Source organism: Opisthocomus hoazin, chromosome 2 (genome assembly GCF_030867145.1).
Source record: "Opisthocomus hoazin isolate bOpiHoa1 chromosome 2, bOpiHoa1.hap1, whole genome shotgun sequence".
Classification (NCBI taxonomy): Eukaryota; Metazoa; Chordata; class Aves; order Opisthocomiformes; family Opisthocomidae; genus Opisthocomus; species Opisthocomus hoazin.
The window spans coordinates 97,937,210-97,952,257 of record NC_134415.1 but is presented as its reverse complement, the minus strand read 5'-3'; the positions used below and the strand labels follow the sequence as shown (position 1 = coordinate 97,952,257).

The 15,048-nt window shown below is 40.1% G+C and overlaps 1 protein-coding gene across 5 annotated transcripts in view; it reads left to right on the top strand.

Moving 5' to 3' along the window:
- The window catches only part of FAM135A (family with sequence similarity 135 member A), a 96,792-nt gene that overhangs the window by 28,870 nt on the left and 52,874 nt on the right, over positions 1 to 15,048 (top strand). For all 5 annotated transcript variants that reach the window (XM_075414572.1, XM_075414576.1, XM_075414575.1 and 2 more), the window contains one exon: positions 14,255 to 14,334. In XM_075414572.1, the coding sequence (XP_075270687.1) occupies positions 14,255 to 14,334 (80 nt within the window). The remainder of the gene's footprint in view (positions 1 to 14,254; positions 14,335 to 15,048) is intronic.

Below are 15,048 nucleotides of genomic sequence, written 5' to 3'. Positions count from 1 at the left end.
TTACAGTTGTCCTGGAGGTATGTATTATAAAAACTTAGGTGTGTTGGGTTTTTTCCTGCCCCTCTCCCCCCGCATCTTGGTTCAAAAAAATACCTTAAATTTTATAGGATGTTGATGAGTACTCATTGCACATCCTAGACTTCTCAGATATTGGGTACAAATTTCAAATCACCTGAATTTTGTTTAGAATTTAGCTCTTAGGCCTGTGTAGTCGTTTTGGAAATTTTAAACATCATAACGTTTGCAACTAAAATCATTATTCTGCAGTTGAAAGTATTTTGCCAATTCAGAATTAAAGCTGTTTAATGGCATCCCATACCCTCCAGGCATTGAATTTGGCAAAATTCTGTATTTTAAGAACAAAAACATGAAGAGCTCAGATGTGTACTTATGCCATTTTAATGTCTTGCTGGAGCCTGACAGCACTGTAATAGGTGCAGCTATTTTGTGTGACAGCCAGGTTGTATGTAATTGTGATGTGGCTTATGTCATTTGTCCTCCTTTGAGGATTGTATTTGGGAGGTCTGCGTAATTCCTTTCTTTATGTGATCAAAGAAAGATGTGTCTTACGTATGTAAGACCAGGTACCCATTCGTGTTGCAAAGTAGAGATTGTTTATCAGCACAAAACATGATCAGTGAGGGAGTAAATGACAGTGTGAGACAGTATTGAGTATAAAAGGATTTTCTCTGGAGAAGGCTCTTTTTTAAAAAAAAACAAAACACCTGTAGAACAATATAGGCTGTGAGGGGACCTAATAAATGTTTATAAATACAAGGTGGTGGGTGTCAGGAGGATGGGGCCAGACTCTTTTCAGTGGTGCCCAGCAACAGGACAAGGGGCAATGGGCACAAACTGAAGCATAAGAAATTGCATCTGAACATGAGGAACAACTTCTTCACTGAGAGTGACGGAGCCCTGGAACAGGCTACCCAGGGAGGCTGTGGAGTCTCCCTCTCTGGAGACATTCAAGACCCGCCTGGACAAGGTCCTGTGCAGCCTGCTGTAGGTGACCCTGCTTGGGCAGGGGGATTGGACTAGATGACCCACAGAGGTCCCTTCCAACCCCTACCATTCTGTGATTCTGTGTGTAGTATGAAGGTAGAATGGGATTAGGTGTTAGTTGAAGACATTGGAATAATGGTTTCTTGAATATGTACCGTCTCCTTCTAAACGTGAGTTTTACTGAGGTCAGTATTCTGGAATGCCATGTGACAGCAGTAGCAGTTTTAACTTTGCATTAAATACATGTTTAGTCATTTAAATTGCTAATTTTGAAACTCTTTCATGGGTTAGCACTCTTCTGTGCAATAGCACGTAGCTTCCTCATAGGCTTACAGTTCAGACCTGTCCCTGTGTGGTGGTAGCAAAAAACAGAGAAAAATCCATCATTCATAAGTGTTCTGCCCTATTTATGTGTACTTGGTTAATACACATAATAGTTACAGCAGAAAGGTGAGTATGTTAGTAAAGTTAGTTTGCCAGCCGTAGCTATCTGAAGGAAGGGAGAGAGAAAGATGCTCATTCTGTCTTCCAAAGTTTTGACTGCCTCGTGATATAAAAGAAGTTCCTGGTATGGTGTCTTTTTGTGTCTCTTCTGCTGCACATACATTTAATCATACCTTTATGTATACTTGTATCTGTAATTACAAACAGCAGTTTACTGGATCATCACATACTTCTGGGAGTACATAGCTTTGTCTGAATACAGAACCAGGCTCAGTCCCACCACCAAACTCGGGCTTGCTGCCTCTGCTTCAGTCAGTTGCTCTCTCCAGAGTTATCTTCCTCTCTCACTGCTTAAACCTCCGGCTAATTACTGCACTCCTTATAAAGTAACTTCTCAGACTTTTTGGATTTTTTTTACCTTATTTCATCCTCTTCCACTTGTTCTCCCTTTCCCAGATTCTAACTCAGCAGTAGGCAGTGGGGAAAGAAGCTCAAGATACCTCCAAGGGGTGGAGGGCACTCCAGACTGGAGCATCATGTTCATGCTTATCCATGAATAACTTCATTTGTTTCTTCACAGAGTTTTAAAATTGCTTTAAAAATGTTTCTTCTTTCTCCAAAAAGATGATAAAAATCGTACACTAAATGATGAAGACCTCTGCTGCTACTCGTTGTGTATTTTCATCTGTTTTTAATGTAAGAAGTAACTTCCAGGCTATTGGAGGTGGGAAAAAAGGGTGTATTTTTCGCCTGTGCCAGTTTCTTTGATATGGATGGTTGTATAGCTGCTTGAGCACTGGTTTTGATGGAGGGAGAGGCTGAGAAAGTGCACCCAGCACGGCCCATTGTTAGCACTGTGGACTTGAATCTGTTGTGAAACAGCATGCTCGTCTATGGGTTTGTAATTGTCTTAAGCCAGTACAACTGCATGTATCTACCAAAAGGTGTGATGTGCATGGTTTTCTGTTTTGTTTGCTCTTGCAGTCATGCAGTTCTGTGGTTAGTCAGATGGGCTTGGTTTTGGCAGCAGTGTAGCTGGAGAGTGGGTTAAGCTGGCAGGAGCACTGGGCTAAGCGTGTAAATGATTCACACTGGAAGATCGGTTGGATAGCAGCTGCCTGGACAGGGTGGTCCTGCTTCTGGTGCTTCCGGTGTGCCTGCAGTAATGCTCTTCTAGCTAACGGTTGGTCAGCTTAAGATGGTAAGCCGGGAGAAAAATAAAAAAACACAGAATATAATTCTGGTTTTGCCAGTTTATCTCCCTGGCCCACATCGGGATCAGATATTCTGTCAGTGCTGGTGCAGGAGGAATATAAAATACACAGAAGGAACAGGATCCCTACTTCTGTCACCAGCTAGCTTTTGAGTTGTTTTAACTGGAATGCTGGACCGCATCCCAATAGAAATGTCTGTAAAAGTTCCAGCCTCTGTCAGGAAGATGTCCTTGAACAGGAGAGGCCACTATGTCAGTATGATCTGATGAGTGAGAGCAGCCCAGAGATTAGTATGTTTTGAAACAAAACCTCTGTTTGAACTTCTGCATTCATCTCAGCTGGCATCCCTGCCTGTAAGATACAAAGTTATGACAGATGTCAGGTATGTCAGTTCCAATTTTCCTGAGCTCTCATTTAGAGAGCAATGCCAGTCTGCAGAGCTTCTGCCTTCCTTGCTGCTGGCTACTTCATGCGACCGCAGTGCACTGCCCTGTTGGCTGTGCTGGCTGAGCTGCTGTAGCAGCCTGCTGTAAATCGAGCTGCTGAATTGGTCGCGTTTGCAGCGTTGCTCCGCAAGTAGTGTGTTGGTGTAACTGAGGGGGGGGGCAATATACTGCAGCAGGGGGACAAGAGTGAGTGTCTGGAGGGCAGGGCAGAGGAAAAGGGGAAAAGAGAACTCCTTACGGTTGATTTCTTGCAAAAATCCCTTGTATCGTAAAAGTATAGTCTCGTTTTCAAGACAGTGTTTCCTTATTACGAGGAGGAGTAGGATTTCCCAGATGCCAGCTTGCATGAGTAACAAAGAGAAGGACTTGGACAACACAGAGGACAAAGGGACCCACCGCTGATACTTGCTGGAGAAAGGGTCCTAATGACCTGCAGAATGCCGAGTCCTTTTCCGTAGGTCAGCTCTGAAAGGAGGAAGGAAGAGGTCATAGAAAGGTGAGTTTGCAGACATCCAGAGCAGCAGAGACCCGAAGTTTCCAACTCCCCAAGGAGAACCTGGATTCTTCTTCAGTGGGTTTGGCAGATCCCTGCTTGCAGGGAGCAGTGGCGGGAGGTCAGCCTCAGAAGGTGAACACAAGGATTCAGATACCCATTCCCACGGAAAGATTGAGGCTCCTCAATGTGCATATATACTAAATTGTGGTATCACCTTGATGATCATCTCTGCACTTCAGTCATATTACTGTGGTTAGTGCTGCTTCTGTGCTCTTTTTCCCTTTTCCCCATCATACTGTTCTGCCTTTCTCAGTTTTCATCTCGGAGTCTTTTTGCATGCCTTCCCTTCAGCGGTCTTTGTTTCCTACCTACCTTTCCTGAATACATTCCTACCTACAATTTATTTCAAATTATTTTTGATACCATCTGAAATTTTCTGCAATGCTCATTACAATTTTTTCAGTAAAAGTCTTTGACAAAATGTAGACTTTAGAAAAACAATTTTTTTTTGTTTTGTTTGCTTGTTTAATTTTTTAGACTTGTTGAACAGGTTCAGTGGGCACTGTGTATCTTCGGGGTATCCTGCTTCTGGAACCTAGCAGGACAAAAAGGGGTTTGGCTACTTAGTCTGTCTGTGCCCTTGTAATTTGTTTAGTTTATTTGAACTGGTATCAGAAGGTTAACTCTTGTGAGTTTGGATTTTTAACGTTGTTCTTGTAAGGGTGTATTTGCTGCTGTATACTAGATGTGGTAGGTGTTAGGAGTCCGAAGAATATTTTTGCTGTAGGAGGTGGCTCTACCATGACAAAAATAAAAAGTCTATCCAAGAACAGCAACTTTCTCATTTTCATGAAGGGTATTTGAGAATCTCTTGCTTTCAAATCTTGAATGCTTGCTTTGCTCTTTGATATTCATGAGCTCGTAGAATCATCTTAATAAGAAGGTGTATTTTGGAATTTAGAGAAACAAATCTTGACTTCTGCTGCTAAATTTTCATAGTTTGCTTGTAATACTGTACTGGTAATATTCTCTGAGATTATTCCTTATAAATTAAGTTAATAATGAATGCATAAGTACAGTACACAGTGAGCAGATATGCTTCTCTCAGTCTTTTTAGAGTTGAAACTTTTGAAGTTGCGGAAAAAAATAATTTACAGGAAGTGGCAGTACAATTTCACATTATTTCTGAGCATGAAGTCCCACCAGTAGCTCAGCCTGACCTAAGCCCGTGTCACGTTCCTGAAGGGAATAATCCCTCTTTCTCGCCTGGCTGTGAGGTCCTGCCTTCTGTAACAACCCCTACTGGATTCTTTTTTTCCCTTTCCAGATGGATGAACATGTTGATCTGATTTACCATAGAGTTGCTCAAACATCAAAACTTGTCTGAGGAGGGGCAGAGACATGTAAAAGGGGCTTCAGACTGCAAATTGCTCCTACTGGTGGCAGCACTGTCTTTAAGATGACTTAAATGAATCATGAAACTGCAACTTGCTGGAAGGAAAAAAGATAGATGCTTCTGATTCTGAAAGACTGTTTTTCTTGCTTAGTGTCCTAATATCTCAGAGCAGTATGTTATATTTGAAATTATAATGATCCCATTTAAAAAATTGAACTAGAGGAGCTAATGTGACTTACTTGAATGACGTAGCTTTCTACAGGGGAAAAGATGAAGATGATGATGGGGGATGAGTGTGATGACCTTTATTTGGTGTATCTTACGTAAGACAAAACAGTTCACGTGGGCTTTTGCTGTGTTTTTTTTGCAACAGTTTCTTTGGTGGTACCTTCAGTGGTACCTGAATTTCCATCTTTGGTTAAATGTATGATGTATTTGCTATTAAAACAGAGATCGCCTTTCACTAGAATAAGCTGCAAAGTGAATTGAAAGGCTTGTTTACGTGATTACTGACAGATGAGAGGAACAGAATTGCACAGCTGCAGAGCTTAAAAAATTTGAAAGACCAGAAAGTGCATTGTCAGACTTGTCTTCTGGTCTCCCATCTTTGATGTTTGCTAAACCTTGATTTCAGAATTAAGGTGGTATGATGTGTCTGAGTGAAAACTGCTGCCTGTGTGCAAGCGGTGGAACTTTGAAAAATGGAGGCTGCAGTTACCAGGGAACCCCAATGTCCCATACCTTTGTCCCCAGAAGACCGAAACGTTCAAGCCACTCAGTGGTTAAACATGTGTGATGTGTCATTTGCGAGGCTAGTGTGCTGCATCAAAAAGTCAAATGAAAAATGCTTTCAAGCTAAATAAATAGCGTTAGAAAATTGTCATACAATGGAATATGGGAAATCATTAACCCTGAAGATGAGCTTCATGGAGCTGTTGTAATTTAAAGATGCAAGGTAATTTAGTATGGTTTACTTCTTGTTCCCTTCAGTAAGTACAGGAAATAAGAGGAACTAAAACTATAAGTGCAGACTACTATAAGTTAAGATTTGTTTGATTAAAGAAGAGCTAATCTAGTATTTTTGCATGGCTCTTTAAAAAAGCAACACTTATTTGAGAGTATTCCACTTTCAGGTTTTAAATAAATGTTCATAACCACTGCAGGAATTGTGCCTGAGTACGCCTGTGGTAAGAACATGGAGAAAAGGCTTTTGTAATAATAAGGCAAAATCCCCAGCTGCGTTTACTTTCCCCTTTCTCCTGTCTTATGTACTTAATCCTGTTTCATAACAAGCTGCTGTGACTTATTTGAGATATTAGTCTCCCAAATAATTCTCAATCTTTTGATCTAATAGCTGTTCAGTTATCAGAAGTAATGTGTGCCATAGAGATGTGAGGTACTTTGAAGAAGTAATTCACTTTCAGGGAAACTTGCTTTCAGATAAATGGGGATCTTTTATCTATTTCCTGTAAATTTGCCATTTGTTTTGTTTATCTTAATACAAATATGTTAGCCAGCTGGGAAATTTTTCGTAGAAGGGATTGGTGAAAGATTTTAAACAAAGTATTTTGGGCACGATAATTTTCCTGCTGCTCAAGTATCTGAAGTAGAATTTGTTCAATGGTATAAACCCCACAATTATAGCATAGTATAATCTCATATTCATCCATATTAGAAGTACTTCTTACAAAGTGATCGCAAGAGAAGAATTTTTTGTGTGTTCTATACCTGTATTAAATAATTTCCTGTCTAGATAAGCCCTGTAACTAGTTCAGAGGCTGTTTGGTAGGATTAAATTTTTATAGATGACTGTGCGTTTCTCCTGGTGAGGGAAATTAAGGAACAAATCTAACCAAGTCTCTTCTCTTTTTACATTTATCACTTCAAGAATCAGCATTTCATTGCCTGTGCTTTATTCTGTGTCTTCTTACATTCTTTTATTTCTGTTTCATTACACCTGATTTTACTCCCTTTCTGATTTTCCTCTTTGTCCCTTACTTGCGTGCTTTTGCCTGGGTTGCCTTTTTGCATAATACTTACGAAGTTACCAAAAAATTCTGACAAATTTGCTGTAATACTTAAAATAGAGTATTTGTGTTCCAAGATTGTTTGAAACGCCCTAAACATCAGAAGCATACTCAGATTGCCTTGAAAAGTGCATTTTATGCTGGCATTTGTTAGTATAGGCTCGTGACTGGTTACGTGAAATGCTGAATATCTTTACTACTTTTAAGATGGATTTTTGTAAGTCCATGAAAGAATTAGTAATGTGGGGTCTCTGCATAGCAAGGGGCTTAGCTTGTAGGACAGAGGGATATTGAACAGAAATAAAAGAACGTTCTCTCTCGTCGTTGGATTCTTCCATGCTTTACTGACCAGCCCTCTCACCGCAGCAGGAGTTCGTGTTGGTTTGCTTCTGTGGAGAGAGGTGTGGTCGGTAGAAGATCTGTAGAAGACACACATCTGCCAGGGTCAGTCTGACGCAGCCATTGCGATGACATCGCTGCCTCCCAAGCTGTCTGCTCCTCGGGAGACTTGCTCCTGTCACTGTTTTTCTCTCAGTTCCTCATTTCAGTGCCACATTCCGTATTTACGAAGCAGTTCTGCATCCTCAGCTCCACTACCCTGTGCGTTAAATGAAGCATACTTGCCTGAGCCACTGCTCTGTCCCGTAGGAAAAAGGAGAAGGAGCAAAGCCATAGTGGTGGTCTGCAGTGGAGAGTGTGTTTTCAAGGGGGCCTTGCGTTCAGTTGATCCCAAGAGCTCTCCTGAGGTTTGGCATATGCAGGGTCAGAGCTGTTCCTTCATTTGGTGAACTGATAAATGTAGAAGCTGTCCTGCAGGTGACCCAGTGTGCATGTGAATTTTGCAGTACGTGATGTTCAGTGCTTGCTCTTGGTTAATGTGACTGAGTGTGTTTAAGCGTGCAGCAAGTGCACTGGGATTCACGAAAGAGGAAAGGTTGGACTCTGCTGTGCGTGCTTCTAGCTTTCCTCTGCTTGATGAGAAGAACTGCAAAGAAGTTTCACCTCAGTGATGAATTGTATTATGAAGCTTTTCCAGGATGTGTGTTTCGCTTGGAATGTACTTTAGCTGGCAAAGTAAGTGGTTTTTCAAGTAAATGCTTGTGGAGCTATCTCTGTAAAAGGACATATGCTTTTTTATGCATGAGATTATTTTTTTTTTTAATAACACTTGCTCTTTATGACCTGCATTTGCACACAGCACTGCCTGTGCTTCCATGTGAGAGCATTAAAAAGTCAAATAACCATTACTTCCTACGTTTCCTTTATTTGTTGGTAGCAAGATACATTCTGGTTATTGCTAAAACTACTTTTTGTGAAAAAAGAAACCTGTAAATTTTCCTGTGTGGGAAAGCATTTTCTGTCACATGTCAGATTTTGAATCTTCAGGGTTCAGCTCGATGGGAAAGATTTAATCCTTCAGGCAGGATGGACAGTAGAGGTCTCCTCTTCCTACAGGAGAGCACTAATTGTGACTACCTTCTTCAGAAGACCTTTTCCTACAAGGTCTGTAGTAATGACACTAAGTTACTCCAGATATCCTTGAACCTTTTAATAACATGGTTATGGATTTGCATATTGAAGACCAAATTAAATAAGTGGACATCAGCAAGTACACACATTTATTTACTGAAGAAAGACTGCATAGACTGCAGTTGGCAGCAATCTCCTGGATATTTATAAGCTCTACATTGGTGACTTTGGCTTTGCTTGTGTATACTGTCTCAAATATTTAGGCTAACTCACACATTGTGAAGAAAATGCAAAGCTACCTCTTGGGGGATGGATGTGGAACTGTTTCAGGACAAAATTTTTAAGCAGTGCAAGCAGAGTAAGAGATCTGGTGTTCATCCTCAACCTCATGTCTCTGGCCAAGACAAGTAAAGGTAAATGCTGGAAGTGTTCAGAGAAGGAAAGGTTGGCCAATTTGCAGAGGTAGTGTTGTAGATTGTCTTTTTTTTTTTCCCTCAAATCTATGACATTGGAAATTTAATAGGAACTGGAAGATGGTGCCTTGCAGGAAAGCAAGGAAATCAGCTGTTGAAAAGTATCTTGCCTGTGTACACACCGGAATGTCTTCCAGAGTTTAGACTCAGCAAAGCCAAGAGCTGGACTGTGCTCTGTTCACTGATGTCTCTCCAACTTGTTTTGTATAGCAGCTTCCAACCATATGCACTTCCTGCTGTGTTGCCTTTCAGTCACCATGTTGTAAATCGCTGAACCCTGTTTTATAGGTTTCCTTTAACCTCTGGTATGATAAGCCCATTCAGGGTGGATGGGATAGTAGCATGTCATATAATCCACCCTCATGCTGAAACCAGGGTCAGCACTTGATCCAAACCATGTTGCTTGGAGCTCTGTCCCCTCAGGTCTTGAAAGCCTCCATGGGTGGAAATTCTGCAACGTATCTGGACAACCTGTCCCGATGCTGAAGTATCCTTAAGTCTCAGTGTGCTCAGTCTTGCTTTGGAGACTGTCCTTCAGATCACTCTCACATCAGCAACATGCGTGTCAAGCAGTCATAACCTGCTCGGTCTTGACAAAATGGTGCTAAAGACTCACTCAAAGTCTTTTGTTTGTGTGGTGTCAGACTTTCATCCAACTGTCAGTCTGCTGTTCATCCCAGATCTGTTCCCTGCACTGCCTGTACTGTAGTGACTCGCGTTAAGACTGCTTCATTAGCTGCCGTTGTAGCCCAGGCTTTTCAAACGCCAGACTGTAGTTGTATCGTCAAAGATGATCCAAATGCATTTTACTGAATTACCAGGTGGTGGTTCGAAACATCACGGCATAATCTATCAGGGTAGTTTAGCAACTACTGCATATCAGATTCTTGCTTCCGATCCATTTTTTTAGTGCATTTTTTCGTCGTATTGTGAATTACAGATTTTGGTGATGTTCCTGTTGTTTTATTCTCTGTTTAGTGGAACATTCAGCTATCCTGCTTCAGTGAATGGAGCAAAAGGTAGCAAAAGGCCCTTAGACTGATGGATGCTGCTGTTTTCAGGGGTGATTAATGTGTGTTCTTACAGTATACCTTCTTTCTGAATATCTTTGATTCTTGTCTTCAAAACAGGGAGAGTAGCCTTAAAGCATCTTCATCAAAATATTTCTGACTTCTTTGTTGTCTGAAAATTGCAATCTTTAATAATGTGAAATGATGTTTTCCTCATTTAATGCGCTGAAAAGAGAGATTAAAGGACAGGTTATAACACAGATTTATTCAAATTATTCTTCAAAAATATTTACAAAAAAAATCACTACTAGCCTAAGCTTTAAGAACCCCAGCACTTTTCTGGAATCTTAATGCTAATTGCAAAGCTTGATCTATGTTCTTTTTTTAATATTTCTGCTCTGGAAAACAGTTTTACATAAATATGGAAATGAACATAGAGCCACTGTCTCTATTATAAGTAAGGTATATTTCCAGGTTGCTCTCAGAGTCAGGACTTGAGAAGGAGCCAAACTGGTGCAAGGTCAGTTCGAGTATTCCTGTGTCATGTTTCTGGGACTGCCGGCGTGTGTCAGAGAAAATGCGCTGTACCGATGTTGGGCATGTGAAGTTTAACTGCCTTTGATTTAGCACAGGCCATACCACCGAAACGTTTGTACCATGTTCTCTTTTCCTGTGGGCTTCAGCAAGGCATTTTAGTATAGACACACTGATGGACCCAAGCTATTACACCCTCTGAAAAATTGTGGTAATAAGCCTGCAACTGCCTGTTTGGATCTGCACGTACTATCTCTTGGAAGATGCTGGACTGGGGTTTGATATCTTTGGTAGACCCAAGCTAATTCATCTATTTGGACACATTTACTGTACCATCAGTGGCATGTTCTGTAGCATTGTTATTGTCTGGGATTTTCCACTGTCTAGGATACCTTCATTCTCCTGTTACATAAGATAATGGGGAGTTGATTGTATTCAGATCTTGTTTACAGAGTATTTTAAGGATATTTGGGATAATTGAATGTGATAGGTGAGTAACAAGACCTTGATGCCGAGCTGTTACGTGGAGGCCCAAGCAGATACAATCTAATAGATCAGGTTTATGGGTCAGTTGTTGTGTATGCAAGAACTGAACAGTGTTTATGGTACAGCTGGGAAATAGTTGAAAGTGACTTGGGTTTGGTTTTGCTGTTTGTTTATTTTTTTTACATAGAGAAAAAAGCATTGCAACACAAGTTGTTGAATGAGTTGAACCAGAGATGGAAGGAAGGTGAGGAAGGCAGGGCTTGCGGGAAAGAGTGTGATGGCGCTTGATGCATTTTTTTAAAAATTTCTTTTAAAATTTACTGTCAAATGAGGAATGTATATCTTAACTCTAGAAAGCATTTCCTTATTTTATGTATTACAAATGTAATTTCTTTGTGAATAAAGTACGCTGTTTCAATATTATGGCTCTTAATTTGCAGCTAGATCCTTAATACATACGGCATTTAAAGATGAGTGGCAGTGAATAATTAGGGTAAATACTGTGTAGGAAGTTTTTATTTATTTAAATATCTTGATGCAGTTAAATAATTGTTTCAAAGTTCTAGGCACAAGATTTTGAATTGGTGTTTACATGTTTGCCCTGAGCTGAACTCCTACAGGATTTTATTATTCAGATTAACAGGTGAACATTTTATGTTACAAACTGCTGAAAGTATAAATCTGCTGAAAATCAAAGCCACCTGTCTCAAACAATATACCTTCATTTTCCCCTTATCCCAAATTAAAATACATCAGACAGGTAAAGAGTTTATAGGATAAAGGGTTTGTGGGATCAAGTGTAGAATATTCTGCTTTTGATTAATTGCTAGCAAGTAATAATAGGGAAAGTAACAATGTCCTAACAGCCTTTTTGTTTCAGAAATTGCATTCTAAGCACAAGCAATTCTGTTGATTGCTTTTTTTTGAGGCACAGATTGTAAACAGACACTTAATAGCATCTTTAGGGCAAATAAGACTTATTGCAAGAAGTAATAGGAATATCACATTGCACCGCTTTTCTGTTTGGTGCTCAGTTTTTATTTTGCCTTTGCCTTCTATTTTACCTTGTTATGGTCCTAATTCATTAAGCTATCTGCGTTTAGCAATGTTGTTAAACTTTAATTAAATTCATGCTCTGTAGGGCTGTCACGTGGTTCTAAACATGAACTGAGAATGATGCAGATTTTGGACTTTTTAAATTCTAAGAAAGGGACCTGCTTTGGTAGAAGATTAGGGTGAAATGAAGTAAGTATCTGGCATGTGTCTGAACTACTGAGGCAGAATATTTAACATAAACTGTACCAACGATTTTGCATTCTTTTGTTGGAACCTGAAGTAACAAGCACTATGCTCTGCCGTCACAGGTTAGTTGTTTGGATCATGGGAAGATGCAGCTTATAGTGATAGGGTGTCAGCTCTTGATAGATGTCTTCTGTGGATCCATAAAATGACAATGTGAAACTGGGGCTGGTGGAAAGTGTCTCCTTGCTGAAGCCATTATACATTATAATGTCTCATGTCCTCAGTGTAGATGAAATGAGTAACTGACTGAATGATGGAAGTCACATCGGACCCAGAGAAAAGGAGTACGTCAGCGTACTAGATTGCATCCTCCTGGATTAATGTTGGGAGGTCTCTCTTGGTCTCCTCAATTTGTTACACTCTTGGAGAAGATGACAGTGAAAGCTTAATGTTACATTAATTTTTTTTTAATCCAATACAAAATGAATTAATTTACTGTTTATGAAGTGTATATGGAATCATGTTTGACCTGTGGGTTTCTAAAATATAAATATGTAATTAATTAGTTTGCAATAAGTTGGTTTATTTGATTTTTGAAAGGTAAGAATCATTTTTCTGTCATCTCGTATCTGTAGCAATATCACTTGTTCATTAAGTATCTTCTGTTCTAAAGCATTCTTTGACATATAGTTTTGAGCAGACTAAAGTTGACTTTAATTTTGTGGAAAGATTAAATTAAGAATTGTTTTTATTGGTTGATTGTTAGGCTAGTACACAGTTACATCAGTTGCTGGCAAAGTCTTGAATGGTCAGCTTTAGCTGGGGTGCTAGAAGCCAAAATGAGAATGCAGTAGAGTAGTTTGGATTTGGGTGGTGGGGATTGTGAAGATGAGCCTTAAGACTGGGAGTGGGTGTACACCATGAGTGGAATACAAAGTGTAAATTGCATACTCAGAAGGGCATTTAAGACCATGCTTCTGCCTAAAAAGGCATTTTTGTCTTCCTACTCTCTACTTGGGAATGTTCTTGCTCCCTCCCTGTCATTGGTGTTAGTGTTTGTGGGGCTGTGTGGTAGGTCAAGTCAGCTCCCTGAGGAGCTGAAGCTAACCCCTTCAGACAAAAACAAATGATCTGAAATGGGAGGATATGGAGAGAACGTGTCATCTGAGTGTGTTTATGGGTGCTTGTGTCATGTGAAGAGTTCCATAAAATCAGTATGGTTGATGGTTATCATAGATCAAAGTTTTCATAGATTAAATTCAAAGTTGGAAACAGTACGGAGCTGAATAGGGTTAAAAACTGTTGAAAGATGGGGGCAGAGATGCAGAAAACAAAGACTTTTGTGTTGTGGTTTGTTCTTTTTTTTTTTTTTTTTTGCTTTTAGGCTTTAAGCCTGCAATTCCTGCCTTTGATAGCATAAAGGCAGTAGTACTATGTCTTAACACTGCAAGTACTGCCATATTTTGCTTAGTGTGACCCTTTATTTGTACTTCTTAATATCTGGTGGCCACATGTGCTCTAGAGAGTGTCTGGTAAGCAGGGTGTTTTCTGGGGATCCGGGGGGGGGGGCATGTTGCAGTTCCACAAATAGGGCCTTCAGCAACACAACTGGCTATAGCAGTCTGGCAGATGTGTTACATGGTAGATCCTTCTGAGATGGTTGTAATGTAGCTGACAACCCTGATTTTTCATTCATATCAGTTCTCCAGTGTAATTTACCACATATCTCCATAAGTATTTGCCCCAGCACTGTGGGGCATGGAATGACTAGCTCTGTGTTGAGTCTGCCTTCTTCTAAGTCATGTGTTTGGCTGCCACTCTGGTTAATGATGAGGAAAAAAAACCCGACAGGAAGAAGAGTCAAAATAAAACAGTTTCAAGCTTTGTAGACTTCCTTGCCCTGTTCCTCCTTCCCGCTCTCCATTCCTGCCGTTGTGATTGTGTGTATCTGTATATGGTAAATGAGATTCACTGTACTGCATGTGTTGCAAATCACTGTCTTTTGCTTTAGCTTTTACCAGATCCGTGCATCGATGAAAATTCCTCCAAGAATTCCACACAAATTAGAAGCTAGTTTGTTGCACGCAACTGGTAAGTGCAAAAACTTTTTTAGTAAATGGGGTCATTATCTTGCCTTACTAATTAAGGGAGCATGCTTTTTGTCTTGTATTGTTATAACTAATATAGAAGTGGTTTTAAGTTTGTTATTAACGCAAACACAATAAAAAATTAAGTTGTTCCATGATGACCTGCTGAAAAACTAGCTTGTTATTAGCAATGAGACTTAAAAATTGATTACAGAATTTGTGTTACTGTTTTTATATAGAATCATAGCATGGTTTTGGTTGGACCATTAAAGATCATGTAGTCCAACCCCCCTGCAATGAGCAGGGACATCTTCAAGTAGATCAGGTTCCTCAGAGCCTGTCCCTATCTTTCTTATAAGCCACCTTTTAAGTACTGAAAGGCTGCAAGAAGGGCTCTCCACAGCCTTCTCTTCTCCAAACTGAACAACCCCAACTCTCTCAGCCTTTCCTCATAGGAGCAGTGTTCCATACCTCTGATCATTTTTGTGGCCCTTCTCTGGACCCGCTCCAACAGGTCCATGTCTTTCCTGTGCTGAGGAACACTGTTTCCTCTGTTAATTCCCTTTGCTGGTAGCAAAACATTGTGATTCCTTTATATTAGTGTCTTCTGTTTTGTCCACTAATCTGCTCAGTCATCTTTATGTTTCAGACTCGAATGACTGAGGGCAGATCTCATTTAAGTAGATATCCTCAAAGTAGTAGAGAACTTCAGATACAG